At 35.7% G+C, this 24,996-nt stretch overlaps 1 protein-coding gene across 1 annotated transcript; it reads right to left on the bottom strand.

The window, feature by feature from the left end:
* Window positions 1-413: 413 nt before the first annotated feature.
* Window positions 414-2,878, bottom strand: LOC107776014 (ABC transporter G family member 5-like). Its single transcript, XM_016595823.2, has one exon. It carries the CDS (start codon window positions 2,577-2,579, stop codon window positions 672-674), a length of 1,908 nt encoding a protein of 635 aa, XP_016451309.1. The 5' UTR covers window positions 2,580-2,878; the 3' UTR covers window positions 414-671.
* Between the last annotated feature and the right edge of the window lie 22,118 nt (window positions 2,879-24,996).

Below are 24,996 nucleotides of genomic sequence, written 5' to 3'. Positions count from 1 at the left end.
AATAAAATAGAATGAACAAAAAAATATCTGTTTGGAAAGTAATGGAAAACAAAGAAATACTTATAAGAAAATAAATTTATCCTTCACTTATTATGTCAAACATGAATTTTTTTGATGATTGATCTTGTAACTATATTTTCAATATCATTTATTTATTTTTAGTTCTCGAGACACTTCACGCGGTGGAGTCTGGAATTTCATCAAGAAAATTCAAAAAAAATGTTCTCTTTCGTTTTGGATAAATAATTTATTTATATATAGATAAATAAAAGTTTTCACTTATATATACAGTACAATATTTCGACAAACATAGCTCCGCTGCCCCACACTATACGAAAAAATAAAGAGAAAAAGAAATGACAGAAATTACTGAAAATATTATAACTAGAAAGATAAAAGAACAGCCCAAGGAATTAACCAAAAAAGAGCAAATGCAAGTAATTTGTTAGTATAATATTCTCATGCAGGTTCCCCTCAAGAAAACATATCAAGAAATGGATACTACTAGTTTATTTCCTTTTGATTTCTTGTTACTTTCTTGATCTAACATCTCTCCCCCTTAAAAACAATCAAAGTGCAAGTCCCTTTGACAAAATACACAGTCAATATTACAAACTTGTATATTTTGCACAAAGTGACTTGTATATACACTTGACTTCATTTCTCTTGAATCATCTTGAAATGAGGATGTTCTTGAATCCTCCTTGAGAGCATCTAATTCTGAGAATAACATAAGAAATGAACCTATAAAGCAAGATGAAACACACAATAATAAGCAAATTTTTTCTTCTACTTTCTTCTCCACCATATCCTTCCTTTTTAAGCACTTGATCACCTCTAGCCAAACACATCCCAAACATGTATTGTAGGCATTTTCCAGATCCAGAGAACTCATTAATCAAGAATCCTTCAAAAGGATACTTAAACAATGATATATAATGCATGACAATCCAATAATTTGGAATCTCATTCTTTGAAACAAAGTATCCAGAGAACAATGCACATGATCCCATCATACCACAAACCAATGAGTTTCCAATTATGAAGTTTGGGACTAAGGCACTACAGCAAACAACTACTGAGTTTGCTGTGTAGAGAATGAGCCAAATGAGGAGCAAAAAGTGCATGAATGCCAGAAACTGTTTATTTAGACCAACCAACCAGTATAATGGAACTGAGAATAGCAATGCAAGAATGAGGAGAAATGGAAAGTAAACAATGCCATTTGCTATTGCATAGGATGAAACTCTATAGCTCCCACAAGAAGTCTCTTTCATTAGTATCTCCCTTTCTTGCAAGAATATTGGTAAGGCTTCTGTAGTACTTGACAACAGATATGTCAAGATGAAAGCAAATAGACCTACCCTTGCTTGTGCTCCAACTAAATTGTCTTCAAGATTGTAAAAAACTGATCCTAAAACAAGGCCTGAAACCAACATTTGTAGTGTCTTACAACCAAAAAGCTCCTTTGTTCTGTATATGATTTTCCAAAACCTAACAGTGAGAATCACAATCTCTTGCAATCTTGAATTGGCAAAACCACTTGGGAAATCATTACTAACATGAATAGACATAGACAAGTCTTCATCAATCAGTTTAGATTGTTGAAAAAGTTGCTCCAAAGTAAACTTACCTGAATTCTTGATCATGAGTGCTGATTGAGGAGTAGTGTGGTTTTGTTTTTGAATTGTATCAATCGATTCGATAGCGAATTCCAGGATATTAACATGAAGGGGAAGCTGTAACCCCATTAATATCAGCCTTAAACTAAGCTGTTCAATAGTTCCGTGATGCAAGATTGTACCATTAGCCAAAAGAAGGATTGAATTGAACAACTTCATGATCCTGTAACATGGCTGATGAATACTAAGAATTATCGTTCGACTACGAGTTACAGCCATGGTTTTAAGCATGTCAATGATTTGCACAGCTGAAGTACTATCAAGTCCTGAAGTTGGCTCATCAAGAATAAGGACTCCAGGGTCATGGATTAATTCAACTCCAATGGAAACTCTCCTCCTTTCACCACCCGAGATCCCTCGAATTCGATCATCACCAATCCTGGATCCAGCAACATGTTCTAAGCCAAGTTCTTGAATCAAAGACTTTACCCTTGACCTTAATTCTGTTCCAGGAAGTCTTAGCCTTAGTTTTGCACTAAAACTCAAGGTTTCTTCAACAGTTAATAGGGGAAAAAGAGTGTCCTTTTGAGTTACATAGCCTGAAATTTTCTTGAACCTAGCTTTATCTACTGGCTTTTGGTTTACAAATATGGATCCACTTTGTGGTTCAATCTTGCCTGCTAAAATCTCTAGAAATGAAGATTTTCCAGCACCACTTGGACCAACAATGGCTAGAATTTCCCCTGCTTTTGCTCTACAATTCACATCCTTAAGCACATTCCTAACTTTAGGAGTATTTCCCTTTTCCAATTCCTTCACTTCATGCAAATCTTGAACTCCTCTAGAACATTTCTGATGATGGTTTTTACTAAAGATTTTAAAAGGGTTTTCTCTCTTTTGTGTATAGATTGTGTAGTTGATTCCTATTGCTTCAATTTCACAACCTTGTTTCTTCATTGAAGAAGTTAACTAGCTACCTCCACTCACAGATTTGCTTTGTTCTTTGTGTACCTATTTACCTCTCTTTTTCTAAGTTTCTAAAGTTTTGTTTTGTACTCTATAAGCTCTTATTAGTTTCTGTATTTGAATTCTTTTAATCAAAAAGCAGCTATTTGCTCATGAGATTCAAGAACTATTGGCAGTTAGTGGCTGGAATTTATCAAAATATAATGACCTCTAGTTTCAAAGGAATTTTGTTTGATAGTTTCACGTGAACTTGTTCTTTGGCATTAGTTCACGTGTCAGCATGCATGACAACCTAGAACTCCAATTCAATCGGGTGTATAATAGTATAGCATTATTGATGCTTCAATTTCATAGCCTTGTAGGTCGTCGTTCTTCACCACCTTCGAAAAAAATGTACATTTAATTCAGTGTATTGTAAGATAAGATTTTTTTTTTTAAATGCAGATTGAAAGAGAGATTTTTGCTGTACTTGCAGTGATTTTTTGTAAGACTAAATGATAATCATGAGTGAAGCTTTTGATATTTTACTTTGTCAAAATTGCAGTGGTGTATGCAAAATTTTTTAAAGACGGCATCAACATTTGAATAAGTAAACAAAGAATAAATCTCTGTAGTGGCAAGCGATGCCTTGTGACACCACTTTGGGCTAGGTATATCTTCCCATGACACCTTGTAATCACTTTTGTGATGCCATTCTGCCCTACTTTTTTGTTTAATTATGTGATGGACTCATTTAAAAGCTAAATTTTAAGATAGAGTGAACTTTTATTCTCTTTCACGCTTTAACATAGTAATCTCAGCAGGTTGAGGTCCTAGAATATAAGTCTCTCGCTATTCATTAACCAAAAAAATGTACACATCAAATGAAAAATAATCAAACCGGTATGTGAGAAGACATATTTAACTAAATAAATAAAAGTATGGCTTTTCTAATAATTTATCTATACTATATTAAAAGCACGAAGGTCCTTAGCGAAATGTCGTTCGCCTTTTTTACCCTTTAAAAATATATTTTACATCGAATAAAATTGTAAAATTAAAAAAAATTCCAAATATTTAGGAGTTCTAAATAGACTAAGTTTTTTCTAAGTAATTTACTATTTGATATCTTCTCCTAATAAGGATACAAAATATTAAGACAATAAAAGAATCCAAAAGGGTAGGAGGAAATTTTTTTCATTAGTTCCCAATAAGGAAACTTCACGATTTTGTGTAAAATTTCTTTTCTTTGTCCTTGTTTAATCATAAAGACCAATTTTGCCTCTTTATTTCCCTTTCATATAATTTATTTATTATTTTAAAAATTTAAATGAAAAGTATTTTTTTAGAAGCTTGGTTGTTAAATTTGTTTATTTCTCAAATTTTCTACGACATTAGGTTTTAGGGAAGAGTAATTATTTTGGAAAAAAGTAATAACTAATTTGTGATAAAATATTAATTAGCGTAATCTAATTTACGAAAATACCTAAAGTATCTCAATAAAAATTCGTGTTAAAAAAGAAACTAATATTATTATTAAGAAATTTTATTGCATAATTTAACTTTAAAAATAGGACTTAGTTACGAAATTCTTCTTGTAGCTGATCACTTTTTTTTATTGATCTGTCACTAGCGATAATTTTTTATTATTTAACTACATAATTTTTTCATCGCTAATTTATTTCTTTATGTAGTTGACTTGTCTAGAATACATGGTATCTAGACGATTATTTTGATACGAAACTAATATAAAAGAACACTAAACTTTCAAAATCATCTTGGTTACGTTGTTTCATGCTTAGCCTCTACTTTTGTTTTTTTACTAAATAGGCTCAATATTTGTCATTTTCAAGAGCTTATATTAAAAAAATATATTTTAAGGGCTTATATTTTTATAATTTTATATGCATCGTACAAGGTACACGCGCATCGCGCGAATCTATACTATATTAAAAGTACGAAGGCCCTTAGCGAAATATCGTTCGCCTTTTTTACCCTTTAAAAATAGGTTTCACGTTAGATAAAATTGTAATTTAATTAACTTTCCTAATATCTAGCACTTTAAAATCAACTAAAATTTTGACTATTAAATATTTTCTTATTGAACTAGGTAAAAAGTCCTAATATTTAGGACCTAACATTTAAGAATTTAAAACCAAATAAGATTTTACTTAAGTAAATTCTTTCCTTATTTACTTCATAATTAATTTGTCTTCGTTAGATTTCTTACGTCTATATTTGTTCTATATAAAGTTTAGATTTGGTTTATATAAAGGTTGATTCCCATTTAAATTCTACCATTAAATCTATCTTTTCCTTATATAATTTTTTTAATTTAAATTTTTTATATGTTACGTCTTATTTTTACTTTGGGGGAAATTATTCTTGCATATAATATATTTTTCATCAACTCCTTTTAAAAGTATAACGTTAAATATGAAATTATTTTCATAATATATTTAATTCTAGAAAAAAGGTCTATAGTTTCTATTCTATTTACTATTTAGTTAAAAATAAAATAAAGAATATAGTATTATTCTATTGTATTCTTTTATTTATGTTATTCCTTATACAGATATGAATATATACAATAAGTTTTATTATCTTCTACTTCCATAAGCCGATTTTGTATATTTTTATACTTATTTTGTTTAATGTGTAAGAAGCTATAAGCGATTATTAGAATACATAGAATTTTTTTTTATATTATGCTAGCTGGCATAAAGGACCAATGCACAGCTATGGACGAAAGGGTAGCCTCATTTCGCCTTACCAACCCCATGGAAACTCCGAATACATGCCTAGATTGTTTGTACAGACACACTTTTTGGGTGCTAAAAATCCAAAGTCGAAAGGAAAACAACTCAAAATCAAACAATAAAGAGGTATAAGATTATTATTTTCAGTATTAGGTAAACTATGGTATATTATTTTAATAAAATTATAAAACTGGGAGAAATATTAAGTTGAATATAATAATTGAGATGCATGATTGAGAATCTCTATGAGGTAGAATATTTTTTTTCTTGAGTAATTGGCTAAATTAGATCAACTATTATTATTCTCAAGAATTATTTTTTTGTAAAATTTTATTTTTGTAACTCAATAACAAGCATATAATTCATTGAGATAAATTACACGCGCAAAGCGCGTACTCAAAGACTAGTTTACTTAAATGAAACAGTTACACATTTCAAACACTTCTATGATTTAGGTAGGGGTAGCATTTATTTGCCTTAACTTGGTATGTATAACCCGTGATTCTTCCTATTGTAGTATAAGTCAATTGCACCCTTCAAAGGAAATTGGAAAAGAAAAGAAGAGAATGACTGAATGATTACTTTCATTAGAATTAAGCTAAGGTTATAGGGAGTATAAAGTTGACCAACTGCACAGCCAGAGGATAATATTGTTAGGGATACAATTGTTAGGGATATATTAAATATGTCCTAGATCCAATCTCATGTTTGATGATTTGAACATATTTTTCACGAATGTTATTTCATATAATATATATATGGCATTTGATATTCTTTTATCATTATTATTAATTGCTTAATTATTTTGATAAGGTCCTTGATTAAATTTTGAGACTTGTCATCGTGATTGAGATCATGATAATGAGAGTAAAGTTTCTTATAATTTAATATAAATTTAGTTCTTGATCATAGGATTATTAATTTGGACATTAATAATCCGGTTAGATCAATGTCTATGTGATCGTCTTTATAGGATAAAGATTGGTTGATCTCATTAACTGAATCACATAGATAGATGATGCATATAGAGAGATGATTATTGAACCGACTCATTGGATAATTCCTAATTGTTAGAATTACCATAAACTGTCAATATGATATTCTCTTGAAGAATGTGATGTAAGAGTTTCCTTTGACCTGAGATCGTCATAGTAATTGACAAGTTATTTATTGTGTTTTGATACTAGACACCTATGGCCCTAGGGCAATAATTGAAAGGATATTGGGTACGATTAAATACTTGTAGAATTAGTGATTGATCCAAGATGGAATCTGTCAACTCTTGGTAATGAGTTTAAGCTTCATGTTATCATGAATTATAAACGACCAAACTAAGACCTTGGCCAGGGCAATTGAATGAAAGAAGAAATGAGTTTCTTAGGTCATTCAATGGTCGATTATATTTGACATGAACACATAGTTGGTCGCCTATTTGGATTTGACAGTTGAACCATATCCTAGGGTGATCCAGAGCTATAAAGACAGAAGGAATTACTACATTATTCTTCTACTGGTTCTTAAGAGTAAATTGTATACTTTATTTTATCTGGTCGTTAAGGAGTGTTGCTAGATGCCACCCTTGATTAGTATATTGATGTGATCAATTTACTACCAGCTTAGTATTGAACCTATGGGGTCGCAAACTAACGAGTGTTCTGATCATTGCTAAATGATTAATTACTTTATTATTTAATAATTAAATTAAGGAATTTAATTAGTTAAATAAATTTAGTTATTAGTCTAAATGAAATATTATTATATTCTTTGCTAGCACAGAGGATATAATTAATATTGTGAATAAATTGAAGTTTCTATTTGGACAGAAAATTAAATTGTATCTCTTGGTTGAAATATATATATATACATATATGTGAGTGATGAGTAGCAAATTGTTGAAATAAGGGGTGTGTGTGTATATATATATATATATAAAATATTAATGAAGAACACTTGATCCAATTTTGATTGGACATGAAATTCCATGAAGGAATTCCTACGGCAGAATTTCAATTCAAACTCCTCAAGATCTTGGAAGATTTATCCCATTAGAATGGGATATATTTTTCAATGGAAAACTTTAATAAAGTTAATAAAGGAAGTTTGTCATAATCATCCCACTTAGAATGAGATATATTTTTCAATGGAAAACTTTTATAAAGTTAATAAAGGAAGTTTGTCATAATCATCCCACTTAGAATGAGATATATTTTTCAATGGATTCAATTTTTATATTAAAAGACTTACTCTTGATTTAGAATCGGATGACATTCAATTGCAGTAGCAAAAACTCTCTATTCTTCCCCTTTTTTAGCTTCCATTTTTGAAGTGAAAATAACAGGTTTGAGAAGCCATAAAAATCAAGAGACAAACATTCTTGACAATAACAGTTCTTGTCGTGTAACATTGAGTTGAGATTTTTGAGAAAAATTTCAACACATTATTTTGTTCAATTTTGTTCACGGGTTTCATTGATCAAAGAGTTGATAGCAAGGATCGGTCTCGCTATGGATATGCATAGAATCTTCGCACAATCGAATTTTTTTTTTTGAAACAAGACTCTCTTCACCAGGTACGTCTTAGATCCGTTCTTTGACATGTAAATAAATTTTAAACACGAAAAGTTCTGCATATGATTGTTATTACCTTTCGCTGCGTGTTATGAGCACCTATATGCGATCCTACAAATATGGAGGGGGGCGAGCCAGACAAAGTATTCAACAAAAACTTGAGGCGAGTAATATTTGATAAATTTTCAAATCTCGTGTTTCTAAGAACTTGAGGTCGTAGTTTTTTTTTTGATAATTGGGTTTGTTCAATTTACAACTGCGCATGTTATATTTGTTGAATACTTCGTCGGGGATTTGCATCTATACCCGCTTTTTGGGTTATGTTTTAATTTGTGCTCGCTTTGCAAAAAGAATTGCAAGCGTACCCACTTTTTCGCGTAACTTCAGCATACGGGGCTGAATTAGCAAAAGCAATCACGCAAAACTTCAGCATTCTAATAGACGGGCCTGAAGTAGCAAAGGCAATACGCTGAAGTTTTTTTGACCTAGATAAGATGCTGAAGTTATTTAGTTCATTTGTAAAAACTTCAACACTAAAATAGCTGAAATTTTTTTGTCCTGGATTCATTAGTTTTGTCATAAAGATTTTTCAAAAACTTTAGCAGAAGATACTGAAGTTATTTAGTTCATTTGTAAAAATTTCAGCACTAGATAAGCTGAAGTTTTTTTATCCTGGATAAGTTTTTTTAAAAACTTCAGCAGAAGATGCTGAAATTATTTAGTTCATTTGTAAAAACTTCAGCACTATATAAGCTGAAGTTATTTTGTCCTGAATTCATTCATTTTGTCATAAAGTTTTTTCAAAATTTTTAGCAAGAAGATGCCGAAGTTATTTAGTTCATTTGTAAAAACTTTAGCACTATATAAGCTGAAGTTTTTGAAAAAGCTTTCTAACATAGTAGATAAATAATCACCTTATTCTTTCATAGTGTATTACTACTATAAAATAATCAGATTGCCAACAACACCTAAATCATAAATTTTGGAAACAATAAACGTGAAAAGAACATAATTACATGGAAATATTCACAAATTATTGTCTATTAACTTATGTAATTATTTATAATTTATTTTTAAATAATCTGATAAACATACTTATGGCAATCATCCCATAAACTGAAGTTTCATAGCAGCACCAACAACAACAGAAGAAAGAAGAAGAAGAAGAAGAAGAAGAAGAAGAAGAAGAAGAAGGAGAAGGAGAAGGAGGAGGAGGAGGAGAAGGAGGAGAAAGGGGGATGAAGTTGTTTAAAAAGTGGGTACAAGTTAAAACTTTTAAAAAAAATGTGTATAGGTTAAATAGGGGCGACCAAATAGGGCGCCCCGTGCAATTTTTACTACTTCGTCGGGGAAATTAAAAATAGCCAAATTTACAAGTGGTTATTCAAAAAGAGCCACAGTTTCAAAAGTAATCAAAATTTAGCCACTTTTCATTTAAAGATAAATCTGAACGAAAACACTGTTCAAAATCTGGAAAATACTCCAGCATAATATACTGGAATTCCAGTATAATATACTAGAATTCCAGTATAATATACCGGTCCAATATAATATGCTGGAGGTTCATACACAGGTGCTCCAATCTCCAGTATAATGAACTTTCCACGTGTTAGAGTTCCAGCATAATATGCTGGAAGTTCATACACAGGTGCACTAATCTTCAGTATATTGTGCTGGAACTTTTCGTATTGCAACAAAACAGTGGCCATTTTTCAATGACTTTGCAAACATTGGCTATTTTTCAATGACCAGTCCGAAAATTGGCTAGCCCATGCTATTTTTAATACTTTGTCCCCCCTCACCCCCTCCATGTATATGCAAAGTGCCTTCCCCCCACACCACCCAATTATTTGGCCTTTTTTCCAATTATTGGGCCTTTTCCCCCACATAACTATGTGATCTTTTCCCTTTTGATCAGTTGAAGTGTTAAGATTTTGAAGATGTTTTTTAGCAAACAGGAAATATATATATTAAAAACTGCGTAGCGTTCAGTACATAACTTTCATACTTTGTGTCACTATAGACACTTTGATTGCCTAAGTTTGCTAGGGTATTGCAAGCATCATGAGATAAAAACTTCATAAAAACATAATGTTCTACTAGTTCACTTTCCACAAAATATTTTATATAAGATGGTGGTTCAACAAAATATTTTTTTCCCTTTATTTGATCAGCAACCTTCTTTGCCATCTGATGAGTTATATTATTTTCTTGCTTGAATGCGTGTTGGAGGGTTACCTCCTTCTGTTGGTGCATTAACAACCTGCATTCATTAACAATGTCATCATATAATCTGCTGCCTTGTTAGATAGACTGGATTACCTCTGTGGAGTCTGTCTCTATTTGAAGAGGGAACATTCCCCATGCTTGTGCTGTTTTGAGTCCCTCTAGGAGTGCTTTGATTTTTGCTTGTAATGATCCGCTAGCATGAGTTGATTTTGCAAAACCAACTACCTAATTTCTATTGGCATTCTTGAATACACCTCTCAGGCCACATTTTTGGTTTTTACTATTGAAGCTAGCATCTATATTTAGTTTAAACCATCCTTTTGGTGGTTTATGCCATCTAACTTTAATGGCTATTTTTTGAGGAGAGTTTATACTTTTTTTAGAGAGAATTTTAACTTCAGTTTCCCTTTGAATAATAAGGTCACTATTTATAGGATTTTCAGTGTTGTTTTAATTGTTGTTATTTCTATTTAACCAAATGTACCGAATGGAAAATGGAAAGAAAGAAATCCAATTTATAAATTTGTTCTTTAGTGGGTAGTTAAAAGCTTTTAATTGAAGAAGCCAGTGTTCAACTTGAGCTCTATAAAGATTTTGCCATCCAAGACTATCCCAAAACAATTTAATGGTTTTGCAGTTAAAGAAAATATAGATTATGGATTCCCCTTCTTTGCATTTGCATATAGGGCATTTTGGATCAATGTTTAAACCAATTCATGCTAGGTATTTTTTACATGGTATCCTATTATGGAGACATTGCCATAAAAAAATTTGATTTTATTAGGACATGTTAAATCCCAAATCCATTTGAAATCTATTTGGGTATCCGTTGGAGGTTCCATAAAATTGTAGCAAGTTTTGGTCGTAAATATTCCTTTTGTAGTTAGAGACCATATTGGAATGTCACTAGTTGGCCCCTTTAGACGAATTCTTACTTTGGAGATGTTCTCCTTAATGTCATTAGGGATGTTAAGAGAAATTTCATTAAAGTTCCATTTTTTTCCATCAAAGATGACCTTTATTTTTATGGAATAATCAGTATTCAAGAGAGGGCCTTCTACTGTATTTCTAAGATTTCCTAAATTGGGAATCCAATTGGTCTCCCATATGTTCATGTTGGAACGACAATGGGGTGACCAAATAATACCCTTGGAGCATAATTCCCATTTCTTTTGAGTGCTTTTCCAAATGAAGGAATTTTCTTTTTAGCATTACTAGTTCCATAGGAGGTGATGATTAATTTAGCCCAGGGTGTAGCAGCATTTGTAAGGATTCTCCATACTAGGCTAGCTAGTATGCATAAAGTCTTAGCATTTGTACTATGGATGCCAAGACCTCCATTGGTTTTTGGTTGGCAAATAGTAGACCATTTGATAAGATGAATTTTTTCTTCTTTCAGTGGTAGTGCCTCATATAAAGTCTCTTTGAACTTTATCAATTTTGTTAAGGACCTTTTTGGAAAGTAATGTGTATTGCATATAATGGTTGGGTATTGAGTTTAGGCATGATTAGGATATGGTTGTTCTTCCTACTATATTAATGAATTTTATTTTCCAAGATGCTACTCATATTATCAATTATGAATTGATAGCCTAGGGTATTATTTAATATAGAAAAACCTAGGTAGGTGCCAAAGTATTCACTTTTTTTAATACCTAACCTATTGGTAACATTCTTAATAAGAGTTGGAGGACAATTTTTTTAAAAGAGAATTTTGGATTTAGTAGTGTTAATACATTGTCTTGACAGGTCACAAAAAAATTCTAATCCTCTCTTAATGGCTTGGTATGATTTATTATTGACCTTTGCCATAAGAGCAAGGTCATCTGCAAAGAATAAGTGAGAAAAATTTGGACATCTTCTTCCTATGGTTATTGGATCCCAATTCCTAATATCAACTTGATGATTTATGTATCTTGATAGCATTTCTAAACAAAGGATGAAGATATAAGGTGATATAGGATCACCTTGCCTAATTCCTCAGCTTGGTTCGAAATTTTTTGTGATGGAGCCATTAACTAAGACTGCTATAGAACTTGTTGATATACAAACTAATAGCAGTTTTGAGAATTAGGAGGAAAGTTGAAATATCTTATAATGTGATGGACAAAAGGCCACTCTAGTCGATCAAAAGCTTTTTTCAGATCAATTTTTAAGATCATGTGGCTTTGTTTGCCTTTTATTTTTTTAAGTTGGAAACTAGTTCGTGAATGATAACTGCATTGTTAGAAGCCCTTCTATTTTTCACGAAGCTTACTTGAAAGGGACTTATAATTTGTTCAAGGAATGGCTTAAGGCGATTTGCAAGGATTTTTGTAATCAATTTGTAGATGGTATTGCAAAGGCCAATTGGTCTGAAATTCCTAACGTTATTAGCATTAGGGATTTTTGGGATTAGACAAAGATATGTTCTGTTGATGTCTTGGTGATTTCCTGATTTTTAAAAATGTCATGACATAGTTTTACTACTGAATAACCTATAATTTTTCAGTATTTTTGAAAAAAAAAGGGATGAAGCTCATCCGGTCCTGGAGCTTTGAATGGTTTAAAAAAAATAGACCTTTTAATTTTATTATCAAGTAATGGACTGTCTAGCGAGTTTAGGTTTAAATTCTAGTGTGTAGAATTATTTTTTAGAGGACTAATCCAGCTTGCTTTGGAGTGTGAAGTGGTGAACATATTTGTGAAATAGCTAAAGACATGTGACATAATTAAATGAGGCTCATTGATTCAATTCTCTGCATCATCTTTAAAGAAATTAATCTTATTTCTTCTTCTTCTTCTTCTTCTTCTTCTTCTTCTTCTTCTTCTTCTTCTTCTTCTTCTTCTTCTTCTTCTTCTTCTTCTTCTTCTTCTGTTAGAGGCAGAAATGTGAAAAAACTTTGTGTTGGCATCTATCTCATTGAGCCACATTAACCTAGACCTTATTTTCCAATAATCCTCTTCAATCTTAAGCAAATCATTATAGTCCTTTTTAAATCATTTTCAAGCGTTTGAAGGAAATTACTATAGGCATAATTACTGGAATTCTAGATTCCATAAAGTCTTGCTAGTGTTTTCCTTTTTTTACCCATTATATCACCAAAAATTTTATTCTTCCAAGACCTAATATTGTCCACAAAATTTTTGCTAGCCTTAAAATAGTCAGAATCATACCAATTATTTTTATAATAGATTAAAATTCCGGATGCTTGCACTAGGAGGTCTCAAGTCTAAAGGGTTGTTTATGAAGTAGTCTATTTTTTGGGATTAATTCTACTAGAATAGGATTATGATCTGAATAAGTCTTAGGAAGGCATATTATAGAGCTTTTCGGGAATAGTTCTACCAATTCCTAATTTCCTAATATTCTATTAAGACTTTCCATTATGAAGCCCTTATTTTTATGTCCGTGATTAGAACAAGTATACTTGCACCCTTTAAAGCCAAGATCAAGTAATTTGTAATTGTTAATTTTTGACCAAAGATACTTAGCTCTACTGTCATTTAAGGACTTTCCACCAAAATTTTCATTTGAGACTAAAATGTCGTTAAAATCTCCTCCTACCATCCAAGGCCCTTTTGTAAGCTCTACTAATATTTTCTAGATTTTCCCACATCACATTTCTATTAAGCATGTCGGTACTAGCATATATTGAAGTAAAAAGTCAAGATTTACGAATAGGTAGTACCACTATTATTGCATGGATTTCATGATTCCTACGAACGATGTGTTGGATAGTCACTACCTCATGGTTATATATCACAATCATGCCTCCTGCTTGGACTTCAGTTGGTACTTCTATCATCTCCGTAAAACCAAAGTCATTTAGCATCTCAGTATGATTTCCCATTCTAGTCTCTACCAAGGCCACCATGCATGGCCTGTGAGTGTCTATTATTTCCCTAAAATTCCTTCTGAAATTGTCATTGTTTCCACCCCTTATGTTCCATATGATGAAATTTGTTGGACAATTCATAGAGATATTAAGGTTTGAGTTCGCTGGTTCCCCATTCTTCCTCACTTCCCTAGGACTAGATTCCTTCTCAGTGATGGAACTAGAATCATAGCTCTATTGCCCACTGTTGGATCCTGAGGTGGCCTGATGTCCGTCGAACACTTGTATAGTGCTAATGGGCAATTGAGCACATGCCTCTTCTCTTGCATATCCATGAAGAGATACACTTTTACCTTGTCTAGATTTGAGAACTCTAGGACTTGTTCTAAGACTATATTGAGGGGTTCCTCTTCCTCCCCCATTTATGCTTCTACTGGTTCTGACTCCTGAACTGCTTGGTGATGTGTTGGTGGTGGTTGTTGGTATATTGGAGGAATTAGTTGCTCCTGGGCTTGCTGTGGGTTCTCCCATGGCATGAATATGGTATTGAGTTGGGATAACATCTCTGGTGGAAAGAATGTCATGTCTAGGAGAGCATTCTGTGGGTAGATTGGATTGAAATATGGTGGCATATTCCACTAGTTTCTCATTGCATGCACCAATTGTGGGTTCACTAAAAGAGCTAGGGGTTGGAGGATGTTGTTGAGCCAAACTTGGTTTAGATAATTGTTCATCGCAAGCCTCATGCCCTCTGTTATCAACTGGGCTAGGTAATGGGTGTTGTATAGTATGACTATTGACTCCTGATCATTGATTTGGAGATTGAATGAAACTACATGTCCCATTAGACCCATTTCCATCCACGAGACAGATTGGTAGTCCTGTGCTTATGGAGGTTGGACATAAATGATCTGTAGGTTTTCTGGTTGTGGAAGGAAGGGTGGTAGGTTCTCCATAGCCTGAGCTCTGTGTTGTCGTAGAAGTTGAATGAGTATGTGTCTTCTTCTTAGGGTTGATAGGAGTCTTGACATTTTTAATAGAGGGTTGTATATTTAAAGAACCTAAAACACGAGTGGGATTTGGGCTATTGGTAGTATGAGAGGGATTGGAGGATAGGTTAATGATTGGGGTTGCCAATTGCATGGCTTTTGGGTGACCAATATTTTATTTTATAGGTTGATCCTCCATGGATATAGTATCCATTTCGTGTTCTACGTTGGAGGACATTTGTGCAATGCTGCCATCTTTAATTGCCATTTGGATGACATGCTTTGGGGTGGGATTGTTTTCAAATCTTAAGGAAAGATTTTGTTCATGATTTTTGGTTATAGACGGATTATTACCAATTTGTTGGTTATGTTAGTTAATAGGAACGGTAGGGTTATTATTAGTAGAGGGGTTAGTTTTGTCATTTAGTGAAGTTTTTTGCATGACACTATTTTCCCTTTTATTTGTAGAAGACACGTTATTTTCCAGCATGTCAATGTCCTCATTTGGAGCGGACATGTGTTCATTTGTATGGCTACAATTTATTTTTGTATTATTAATTTTTTCCTCATTAGTAATTTTTTCTAAATCCATTTTCTCACTATTCAAGAGAGAGAAATTATTTTTTTATTGGAATAGTGGTTTGTTCCTTAACCATGGTGGCCGGATTTCTTGCACTATTTTTTTCTAGGGAATTTATAGGATCTTTCGATTTATATTGTAACATTTGAGTATCCAAGTACTTACCAGTATTAGCATTGAACAATTTAACTAAGATACCTGGGCCATTGGTATTCTTGATTGCATTGTTGCTGGATTGTTGATTACCTCTTATACATTGTTTTCTTCCTTTGGTGAAAGACACTGTTTTCCACTCCGCTTGTGGGTTTTCCACTTTTGTTGTTGGTTGCTCCTTGGCTGGATGCGTACTGGCTTTGGTGTTCTGTTGAATATAAATACATTGCCTTAATGTGTGGCCAAGTCTTCCACAATTTTTGCAAAGGAAATTTTCTCCCTCATAATGAATATATTGTTTGTGGTGTCGAACATATAGGAAAGATTGGACTGGAATTTTTAGTGGAAGTTCTACACAAAGCCTTGCATAACGGCCCCTTAGTGTGGTTGTTGTACAAACATCAATTTTTAGCAGGCGTCCAATTGAAGAAGCCTAATCCATACTGCCGATGCAGTTAATTTTTCTTTTGTGGCCACATAAGTTGGTTTCCATCTTGTAATGGAAAGAAAGTGACCATTGATAAACCAAGACCCTTGATGTATAGCTTTTTCCATATTTTTTTGAACTTAATTATGTAATAGTCTTCTCCAAGATCAATTAGTGAGAAGTCCTCCGTTGGCCGCCATAATTCTTGAATTTTCTTCTTTAAGTAGTGTTGTAACATGCGTTTTCCCACTAAGCTTCACAATGATAGAATTTTTTTCAGGGCTCATAAATTCGTTGTCTATATTCCTCTATTAACGAGATAATTTTAATGTCTCGTGTGTTCGATATCATTGTATGCTCGATCGTTCCTTCTTCTGAGGTAATTTCTGACAGTTCCATGTCGGACTAATTCACAGTTGATGCAAAGGTCATTGGATTAGAGGTTGTTAGCATATCTTTAAAGGATGATTTTTCCTCTAGATTCTCGTGTATGGACTTATCGAGATCAATGTCTAGAAGTTTGGGTGGTATTGTGTTTGGAGTTTCATAGAGTTGGGGATTAATCTTGAGAGAGTTTTTTTTTCCTACGTATTGCTAATTCACATGTTCTTATTCCAAATTTTGTTATGTGTAAACTGATATAGAAATTCATGTATAAGTTTTAAAGATATAGTAGGATTTTGAAGATGTTAGAACATTAAATTATCAATATGTAGTGTAATACTCTCATTTCTAAAATTTTATGTTGCTCGAACTCCTAATTAAAAATATTGTTATTTCTATGCCGAATCCTTCAAAAATATATTATTTGTGTAATTTGTAAAATCCGATTAAGGGATGCCTTTAAATTCTTTTAAAAGAATTCACAATTTATTAAATGTTGCCCATCGATTATAATTTTCGAGTATAAATTATATTCATCCCAACTATTCAAATTCAAAGAAAAGAATAAAAATATGATTTTTAGCAAATACAACATATATATATGCCAAAGAATGAATTGTATATGAAACTAACAAAAATGATTTATGAAGGGAAGAAGTATTTTTGAACAATTTTTCATTATTTATTTAGTGCAAATTCTATTTCTAATTACCATTGATATAAAGTGTTGCAATTTGTGCTTGTACATCTCATCTTATTCTCATATACTTGCTTTTAATCTAATAGGCCTAATTATTTTGTTAATTCTGCTTATGGTTGAACGTAAGGTATATATATAATCTAACCGATTTGATTCTCAATTTATGTGAATCATTGCTAAACACTAACATAATAGCCTTCGTCTAGGGGTGTAAGTAGGCGGGTTAGACTGATGTTGAGCGGGTCAAAATAGGATGAGTTAATAAATGACAATGACTCACCCAAAAGTTACTTGGGGCTGAGTTAAGATGAGCTAAAATTTGGGTCATAGCCCAACCTGTCTAACTCTTACCAAGCTAAATAAGTTTTTTTTTGTGGTCATATATAATATATCAAATAAAAAATTTATTTTTAACATATTTCAGCAAAGCTACTCATGAATTAATTTGGGCTAAAAATCAGCTCAACTTTCGATGGATTGAGTCAAGATGGACTGAGTTCAATAAACGGGTGGGTCAACGACCAACCTAACCTTGGATGAGTTGGGTGGACTTAATGAGTTTCGGCTCAAATTACCACCCTATAACTCCGTCTTTACTTTAAAGGTTCAAAATACCCCTCTCCACTAATGGCCTCAATGTGAAAAATGCCTTCACATTTTCTCCACATGGATTTTGTAATTGAACTCTGACTCTTGTTCCCTAGGACCAGAGTCTGCGGTGTTTACTGTTCTTACCAAAACCTACTCTCTAATTAGTCGAGCGTCAAGAACTTTTCTTTAATCGATAATGCCAAATCGTTAATCTCCGTCCGAAGCTATAACTCTTCCCGCAATTTCAACTCGGCCAGAGAATTAAAAGACATATGGTATGTCTTTCTATTCATCATGATTGTTGGATTGAATAAAATTGTGTCTAACTCAAATGTCATCTCTCCTTATTTTATATCCTTAATAGTAAAGGGTATTTGTCACACCCGGAATTCCCACCGTGGGGACCGTGATGACGCCTAATATATAACATGCTAGGCAAGCTAACGTTAGAACAATTTATCTATTTTAACAGTTTAAATTAAATAATGAGAAGGAACTGAAATACTGAAATAGTCCAAAATAAAATGTAATGACCCGGCTGGTTGTTTTGAGAGTTGTAGCCTCTTTTCTCCATTTACTGCTCCTTTTATATTCTACAGCTATTATATAACTTACCGAGTTGGTTGGTTCGGGTCCGGAGAGATTTCAGAGTGAATTGAGATACTTAGTCTCTTAATTGAAAACTTAAGTTGGAAAGTTGACCGGATATTGACTTATGTATAAACGACCTCGAATTTGAATTTTGATGGTTCTGTTAGCTCCGTTAGGTAATTTTGGACTTAGAAGTGCGTACGGATTGTGATTTGGAGGTCCGTAGTAGAATTAGGCTTGAAATGACGAAAGTTGGAATTTTGGAAAGTTTGACAAGGAGTGGACTTTTTGATATCTGGGTCGAATTGGATTTTCGGAAGTTGGAGTAGGTTCATGGTGTCATTTATGACTTGTGTGCGAAATTTGAGGTCAATCGGACGCGATTTGATAGGTTTCGACGTCGTTGTAGAATTTGAAAATTTCGAAGTTCATTCGGCTTGAATCAGTGTGTAATTCGTGTTTTTGATGTTGTTTGAGGTGATTTGAGAATTTGATTAAGTTCGTATTGAGTTATAAAACTTATTGGTACATTTAGTTGAGGTCCCGAGTGCCTCGCGTTGATTTCAGGTGGTTAAACGAAATTGGATTGAATCAGAAGTGCAGCTGAAGTTTTGGCCACTGCTGGTGCATTCGCACTTGCGGAGTGGGCACCGCAGGTGCAAGCTCGCAGAAGCGTGAAGAAAGGTTGCAGAAACGGGCAAGGCTAGGAGGGGTAGGGGTTGTAGGTGCAAAGAATTTCCCGCACCTGCGGAGCCGCAGATGTGGACGGGGAATCACAGAAGTGGAGGCAGTAAGGGCAAGTGACTTCCATAAAAACGAAACTTTCACCGCAAAAGCGGGACCGCAGAAGCGGGACCGCAGAAGCATATTTTTAGCCGCAGGTGCTGAAGACCTGGGCAGAACATATAAATACGAGACTTCAAGATTTTTCACCATTTTTATCACTTTGAGCTCGAACTTTGGAGGTTTTTGACACGATTTTTGAAGAGATTATTGAGGTAAGCTCCTTGTGTTCATTTTTCTTCAATAATGATGTTTCCCAACTGATTTCCCACCTAGTTGGTGTGTTTTTGAGGTGAAATTTGGGGGTTTGAGACTAGGTATTTGGATAATAAATTTTGGAGATTTGAATGATCAATTGGTGTAGGATTTTGGTAAATTTAGTATGGTTAGACTCGTAAGTGAATGGGCTTTCGGGTTTTGTGGTCGGATTTTGAGACGTGGGCTCGGGGGCCGGGTTTGAGCCGATTTCAGATTTTGGCTATAATTTCGTATTTTTCTTGTGGAATTGATTCCTTTAGCCTATATTGATTGTATTTTACTGCTTGTTACTAGATTTGGGGCATTTGGAGGCCGACTCGCGAGGCAAAGGCATTTTGGAGTAGAGTTTTACTAGGGCTGAGGTAAGTAACAGTTCTAAATCTGGTCCTGAGGGTATGAAACCCCAAATTTTTTGTTATGTGATTATTTTGGAGGTGATGCACATGCTAGGTGACAGGAATGTGGGCGTGCACCGTGTGAATTGTGATTCGGTCCATTCCGTGAAACTGTAAAGTTGAATAACTTGCTGTTAGCTATATGCTCTTTATGTGTCATAGAAATTTGATCGTAATTCATATTAGAAATCATGTTTAGGCTATGTGTTGGTACTTCTGGGACCCACAGAGGTTGTGTTACCTGTTGAATTATCTGCTAAATGCTATTTGTACTCAGTCTCAGTTTTTACTCGCATATCATATTTTAGTCTCTATTATTCTTATTGATACATCATGTTATTGCTGTTTGGGCTGATTTTTGCTGATTTCTGAGAGCCCGAGAGACTGGAGAGATTTATAACTAAGTGAAGCCGAGGGCCTGATTGTGAAGATATTTATAGGATCGGGCTGCACGCCGCATCATGTTTCAGTGATTTATGCCATGATTGACTTGATATAGTGCTTGGATTGGAGGATCCCCTCTAGAGTCTGTACACATCCCCAGTGAGTGCAGGTACCTACTGAGTGCGAGTGCCGAGTGCTGAGTGCTGAGTGCTGAGTGATCGTGAGGAATGAGTGACTGTAAGGAATGAGTGATTGTGAGGTTAGAGTGAATGGGAGGACAATGTGATTGTTTCCCTGAGAGGTTGTATATGATTTCATTATTGTTGCACATAGTTTCCTTTATCTCTGTTTTGAAAACTTCTGAAAGATATTTTCATCCGATTTTACTTGAACTTGGCGTAAACAACTAATTTGACTTGATTTGCGGATTTGAGAAGCATGTATATTTTTCCTTGTTGAGACTAATGAAAATGAATTACAATCGTGTAGCTCGTCACTATCTTTCAGTTCCTTATTTATTATTGTTACTTATTGAGTTAGTTGTACTCACGCTACACCCTGCACTTCATGTGCAGATCCAGGAGTTTCTAGACGTGGAGGGTGTTGATAGTCCTTGTAGCTGACCGTTGGAGATAGCATGGTAGCTGCCTGGCGTTCGCCGACCTTGTTCCTTCTCCTTCCTTATTTTTTCTTTTGTTGTAGTTGGATCCAAACTGTTATAGTCATTTCATTTCCAGACTGATTCTGTATAGATGCTCATGGCTTAGTGACACCCCGATATTGGGAGATGTTTTTCCATACTGTGTTTTGGGTTTCACCCTGATTATGAAAACCCTGCTTATTTAAAATTTCTGGATTTATTTTTCTGTTAAATTTGGAAGTATTTTGGAGACTGTCAACTTGCCTAGTACCATCGATAGGCGTCCTCACGATAGGGTAGCATTTGGGTTGTGACAAGTTGGTATCAGAGCCTATGTTACATAGGTCTCACGAGCCATGAGCAAATTTAGTAGAGTCTTGCGGATCGGTTTGGAGACGTCTGTACTTATCTTCGAGAGGCTGCCGAACCCTTAGGAAACTTCACATTCTTGAATTTTTGTCATGCAAATCTGTTGATTGTAGTAACTAAACTTTTGTTATTTTACTCTCTCACAAATGGTGAGGACACGTACTACTGGGCAGGATGGACAACCACCAATATCACTAGTGAGGGCCGCAAGAGGCCAAGGTCGAGGTAGAGGTCGCGGTAGGGGTAGAGGTGCAGCTCACGCAGCAGCTAGGGCAACACCTGCAGATCCACCAATTGCCCCAATTCAAGAGTAGGTTTCGGTTGTGGATGAGCCAGTGGGGCCAGCTCAGGCACCACCTGTGCGCATTGTGATTCCAGGCATTCAGGAGGACTTAGCTCAGATTTTTACCGTGTGCACTATTCTTGTTCAGGCGATCTCTGTTCCGGCCGCAGCCGCAGCAACCACTTCTTAGGCCACGGGAGGTACTCAGACTCCCATCGCCCGCACACCAGAGTAGGTGATGCAGGGACTCCAGACACCGGGGACACCACCAGCCCAGCTAGTTGTAGCTGCTCAGGACTATGTGGTTCCTGTTATGCCTGATGATGAGCAGCGTAGATTGGAGAGGTTTGGGAGACTCCAGCCTCTATCATTCAGTGGTGTAGAGGCGGAGGATGCACAAGGCATCTTGGATAAGTGTTAGAGGATACTCCGTACAACAGGTATTCTAGAGACCAATGGGGTCTCCTTCACTATTTTTCAATTTACTGGAGCTGCTTTCAGTTGGTGGGAGGCTTATGAGAGGCGTAGGCCGGTTGGTTCAGCACCACTTACTTGGCAGGAGTTCACCGTTCTCTTCTTAGAGAATTTCATGCCGCAGTCTCGCGGAGAGGTGATGTGCAGACAGTTTGAGCAGTTATGTCAGGATGATATGTCTGCGACACAGTATGAGATGAGGTTTTCTAAGTTGGCCTGTCATGTGGTCTGGTTAGTTCCCACTAATAGAGAGAGGATAAGGAGGTTCATTAACGACCTCACATTTTAGCTGCGGGTGCTTATGACTAGGGTGAGTGTATTTGGTGCTACTTTCGATGAGGTTGTTGACATTGCTTGGTAGATAGAGATGGTCCGCTGCCAGGAGCAAGTTGAGAGGGAGTTCAAGAGGTCTCGTGGATCAGGTGGTTTTAGTGGTGTTCTTTCTTGAGGTCAGTTCTACCATGACAGAGGTCGTCCTTACAGGCATGCTTAGACGGCTCGCCTAGTTCATTGTGGTGCATCATCTGGCCATGGTTCTCACAGTTCTCATCAGGGTCACTCATCTCTCAGTTCTCTTCCAGCTCAGAGTTCATCCCATGCTCCATCGGTTCAGGGCTCATCTATGCCAGGTCCTTCTACCAGTTATCCTGGTGTTCGGGGCTCCTTTCAGTCCCCGTCACCAGTACCAGGGAGTTGTTTTGAGTGTAGGGAGTTTGGGCATGTGTGGAGGCAGTGTCCTCGTCATCACGGAGGTCCAGTGCAGTAGAAGAGTCAAACAACATCATCTGCACCAGTTGCTACACCACCCGCTCAACTAGCTCGGGGTGGGGCCCAGTTAGCTAGAGGTCGCCCTGGATTAGGCCCGATTCTATGCTTTTTCCTCTATGCCAGATTCCATTACTTCAGATGTAGTGATCACAGGTATAGTCTCAGTTTGCCACAAGGATTCCTTTGTATTATTTGATCCTGGTTCCACTTATTCATATGTTTCATTGTATTTTGGTCATTATTTGGATATGCCCTATGAGTATCTAGTTTTATCTGTTCATATATCTACACCGGTAGGCGACACTATTATTATGGATCGTGTATATCGGTCATGTATGGTGGCTGTTGGGGGATTAGAGACTAGAGTTGATATATTGTTGCTCAGTTTGATTGATTTCGATGTGATCTTGGGTACGGACTGGTTGTCTCCATGTCATGCTATTTTGGATTGTCACGCTAAGACTGTGACGTTGGCGATGCTGGGGTTTCCACGGATTGAGTGGCGAGGTTCTTTAGACTATGCTCCCAGTAGAGTGATTTCATACTTGAAGGCCCAATGAATGGTTTTGAAGGGTTGCCTATATTATTTGGCCTTTGTGAGGGATGTCAGTGCACGAACCCCTACTATTGATTCTATTCCGGTGGTGCGAGATTTCCCGAATGTTTTTTCTGTAGACCTGCCAGGCATGCCGCCCGATAGGAACATTGATTTTGATATTGAATTAGTGTCGGGAACTCAGCCCATTTCTATTCCTCCGTACTGTATGGCGCCGGCTGAGTTGAAGGAGTAGCTTCAGGAACTCCTTGATAAGGGGTTTATTCGGTCTAGTATGTCACCTTGGGGTGCACCGGTCCTGTTCGTGAAGAAGAAGGATGGCATTATGAGAATGTGCATTGATTATAGGCAGTTGAACAAAGTCACAATCAAGAACAAGTATCCTTTGCTGCGTATTGATGATCTATTTGACCAGCTTCAGGGAGTGAGGGTGTTCTCCAAGATTGATTTGAGGTTTGGGTATCACCAGTTGAAGATTCTGGACTGGGATGTTCTAAAGACAACTTTCAGGACCTTTTATGGTCATTATGAGTTCCCTGTGATGTCTTTTGGGCTGACCAATGCCCCAACAACGTTCATGCATCTGATGAATAGTGTGTTTCGGCCTCATCTCTACTCGTTTGTTATTGTGTTCATTAATGATATCCTGGTGTACTCTCTTAGCCAAGAGGAGCACGCCCAACATTTGAGGATTGTGTTGCACCGTAGGAGAAACTTTATGCCAAGTTCTCCAAGTGTAAGTTTTGGCTCCGTTTTGTGGTGTTCTTGGGGCACGTGTTGTCAAGTGAGGGTATTCAGGTGGACGCAAAGAAGATAAAGGCGGTTTAGAGTTGGCCTAGGCCGTCCTCAGCTACAGAGATTTGTAGATTTCTCAATTTGGCTAGTTATTATAGTCGGTTCATGCAGGGTTTCTCGTCTATTGCATCGCCCTTGACCAAATTGACCCAAAAGGGTGCCCCTTTCAGGTGGTCGTATGAGTATGAGGAGAGCATTCAGAAGCTCAAGGCTGCCTTGACCACAACTCCTGTTTTAGTTCTACCATCAGCTTCTGGTTCTTATACAGTGTATTATGATACTTTTCGGATCAGTATTTGGTGTGTTTTGATGTAGAAGGGTAGAGTAATTGCTTATGCTTTGTCTCAGCTGAAGCCCCATGAGAAGAACTACCTTGTTTGTGATTTGGAGTTAGCTGCCATTGCTCATGCGTTGAAGATTTGGATGCACTATCTTTATGGTGTGTCTTTTGAGATATTTATTAATCATCGTAGCCTCCAGCACTTGTTCAAACATAAGGATCTAAATTTAAGGTAGTGGAGATGGTTGGAGTTGCTAAAGAACTATGATATTACTATTCTGTATCATCTGGGGATGGTCAATATGGTGACTGATGCCTTGAGTAGGAAGTCAGTGAGTATGGGTAGTCTTGTATTCATTCCCTTTGGTGAGAGACCTCCAGTTGATGTTCAGGCCTTGGCCAACTAGTTCGTGAGATTAGATGTTTCGGAGCCCAATCGGGTTCTAGCCTGTGTGGTATCTCGGTCTTCCTTATTTGATTGCATCAGAGAGCACCAGTATGATGATCCCCATTTACTTGTCCTCAAGGACAAGGTTCAGCACGATTATGCCAGAGATGTCACTATTGGAGATGATGGGGGTGTTGAGGATGCATGGTCGGATATGTGTGCTCAATGTAGATGGGCTACGGGAGTTGATTCTTGATGAGGCTCATAG

Source organism: Nicotiana tabacum, chromosome 11 (genome assembly GCF_000715075.1).
Source record: "Nicotiana tabacum cultivar K326 chromosome 11, ASM71507v2, whole genome shotgun sequence".
Taxonomy (NCBI): Eukaryota; Viridiplantae; Streptophyta; class Magnoliopsida; order Solanales; family Solanaceae; genus Nicotiana; species Nicotiana tabacum.
The sequence above is the reverse complement of the archived record's forward strand: the minus strand, read 5'-3'. Positions and strand labels throughout refer to the sequence as shown.

Bases quoted from the DNA above. Each gene is read 5' to 3' on its own strand.
- LOC107776014 (XM_016595823.2), bottom strand. From the start codon at position 2,579: ATGAAGAAACAAGGTTGTGAAATTGAAGCAATAGGAATCAACTACACA.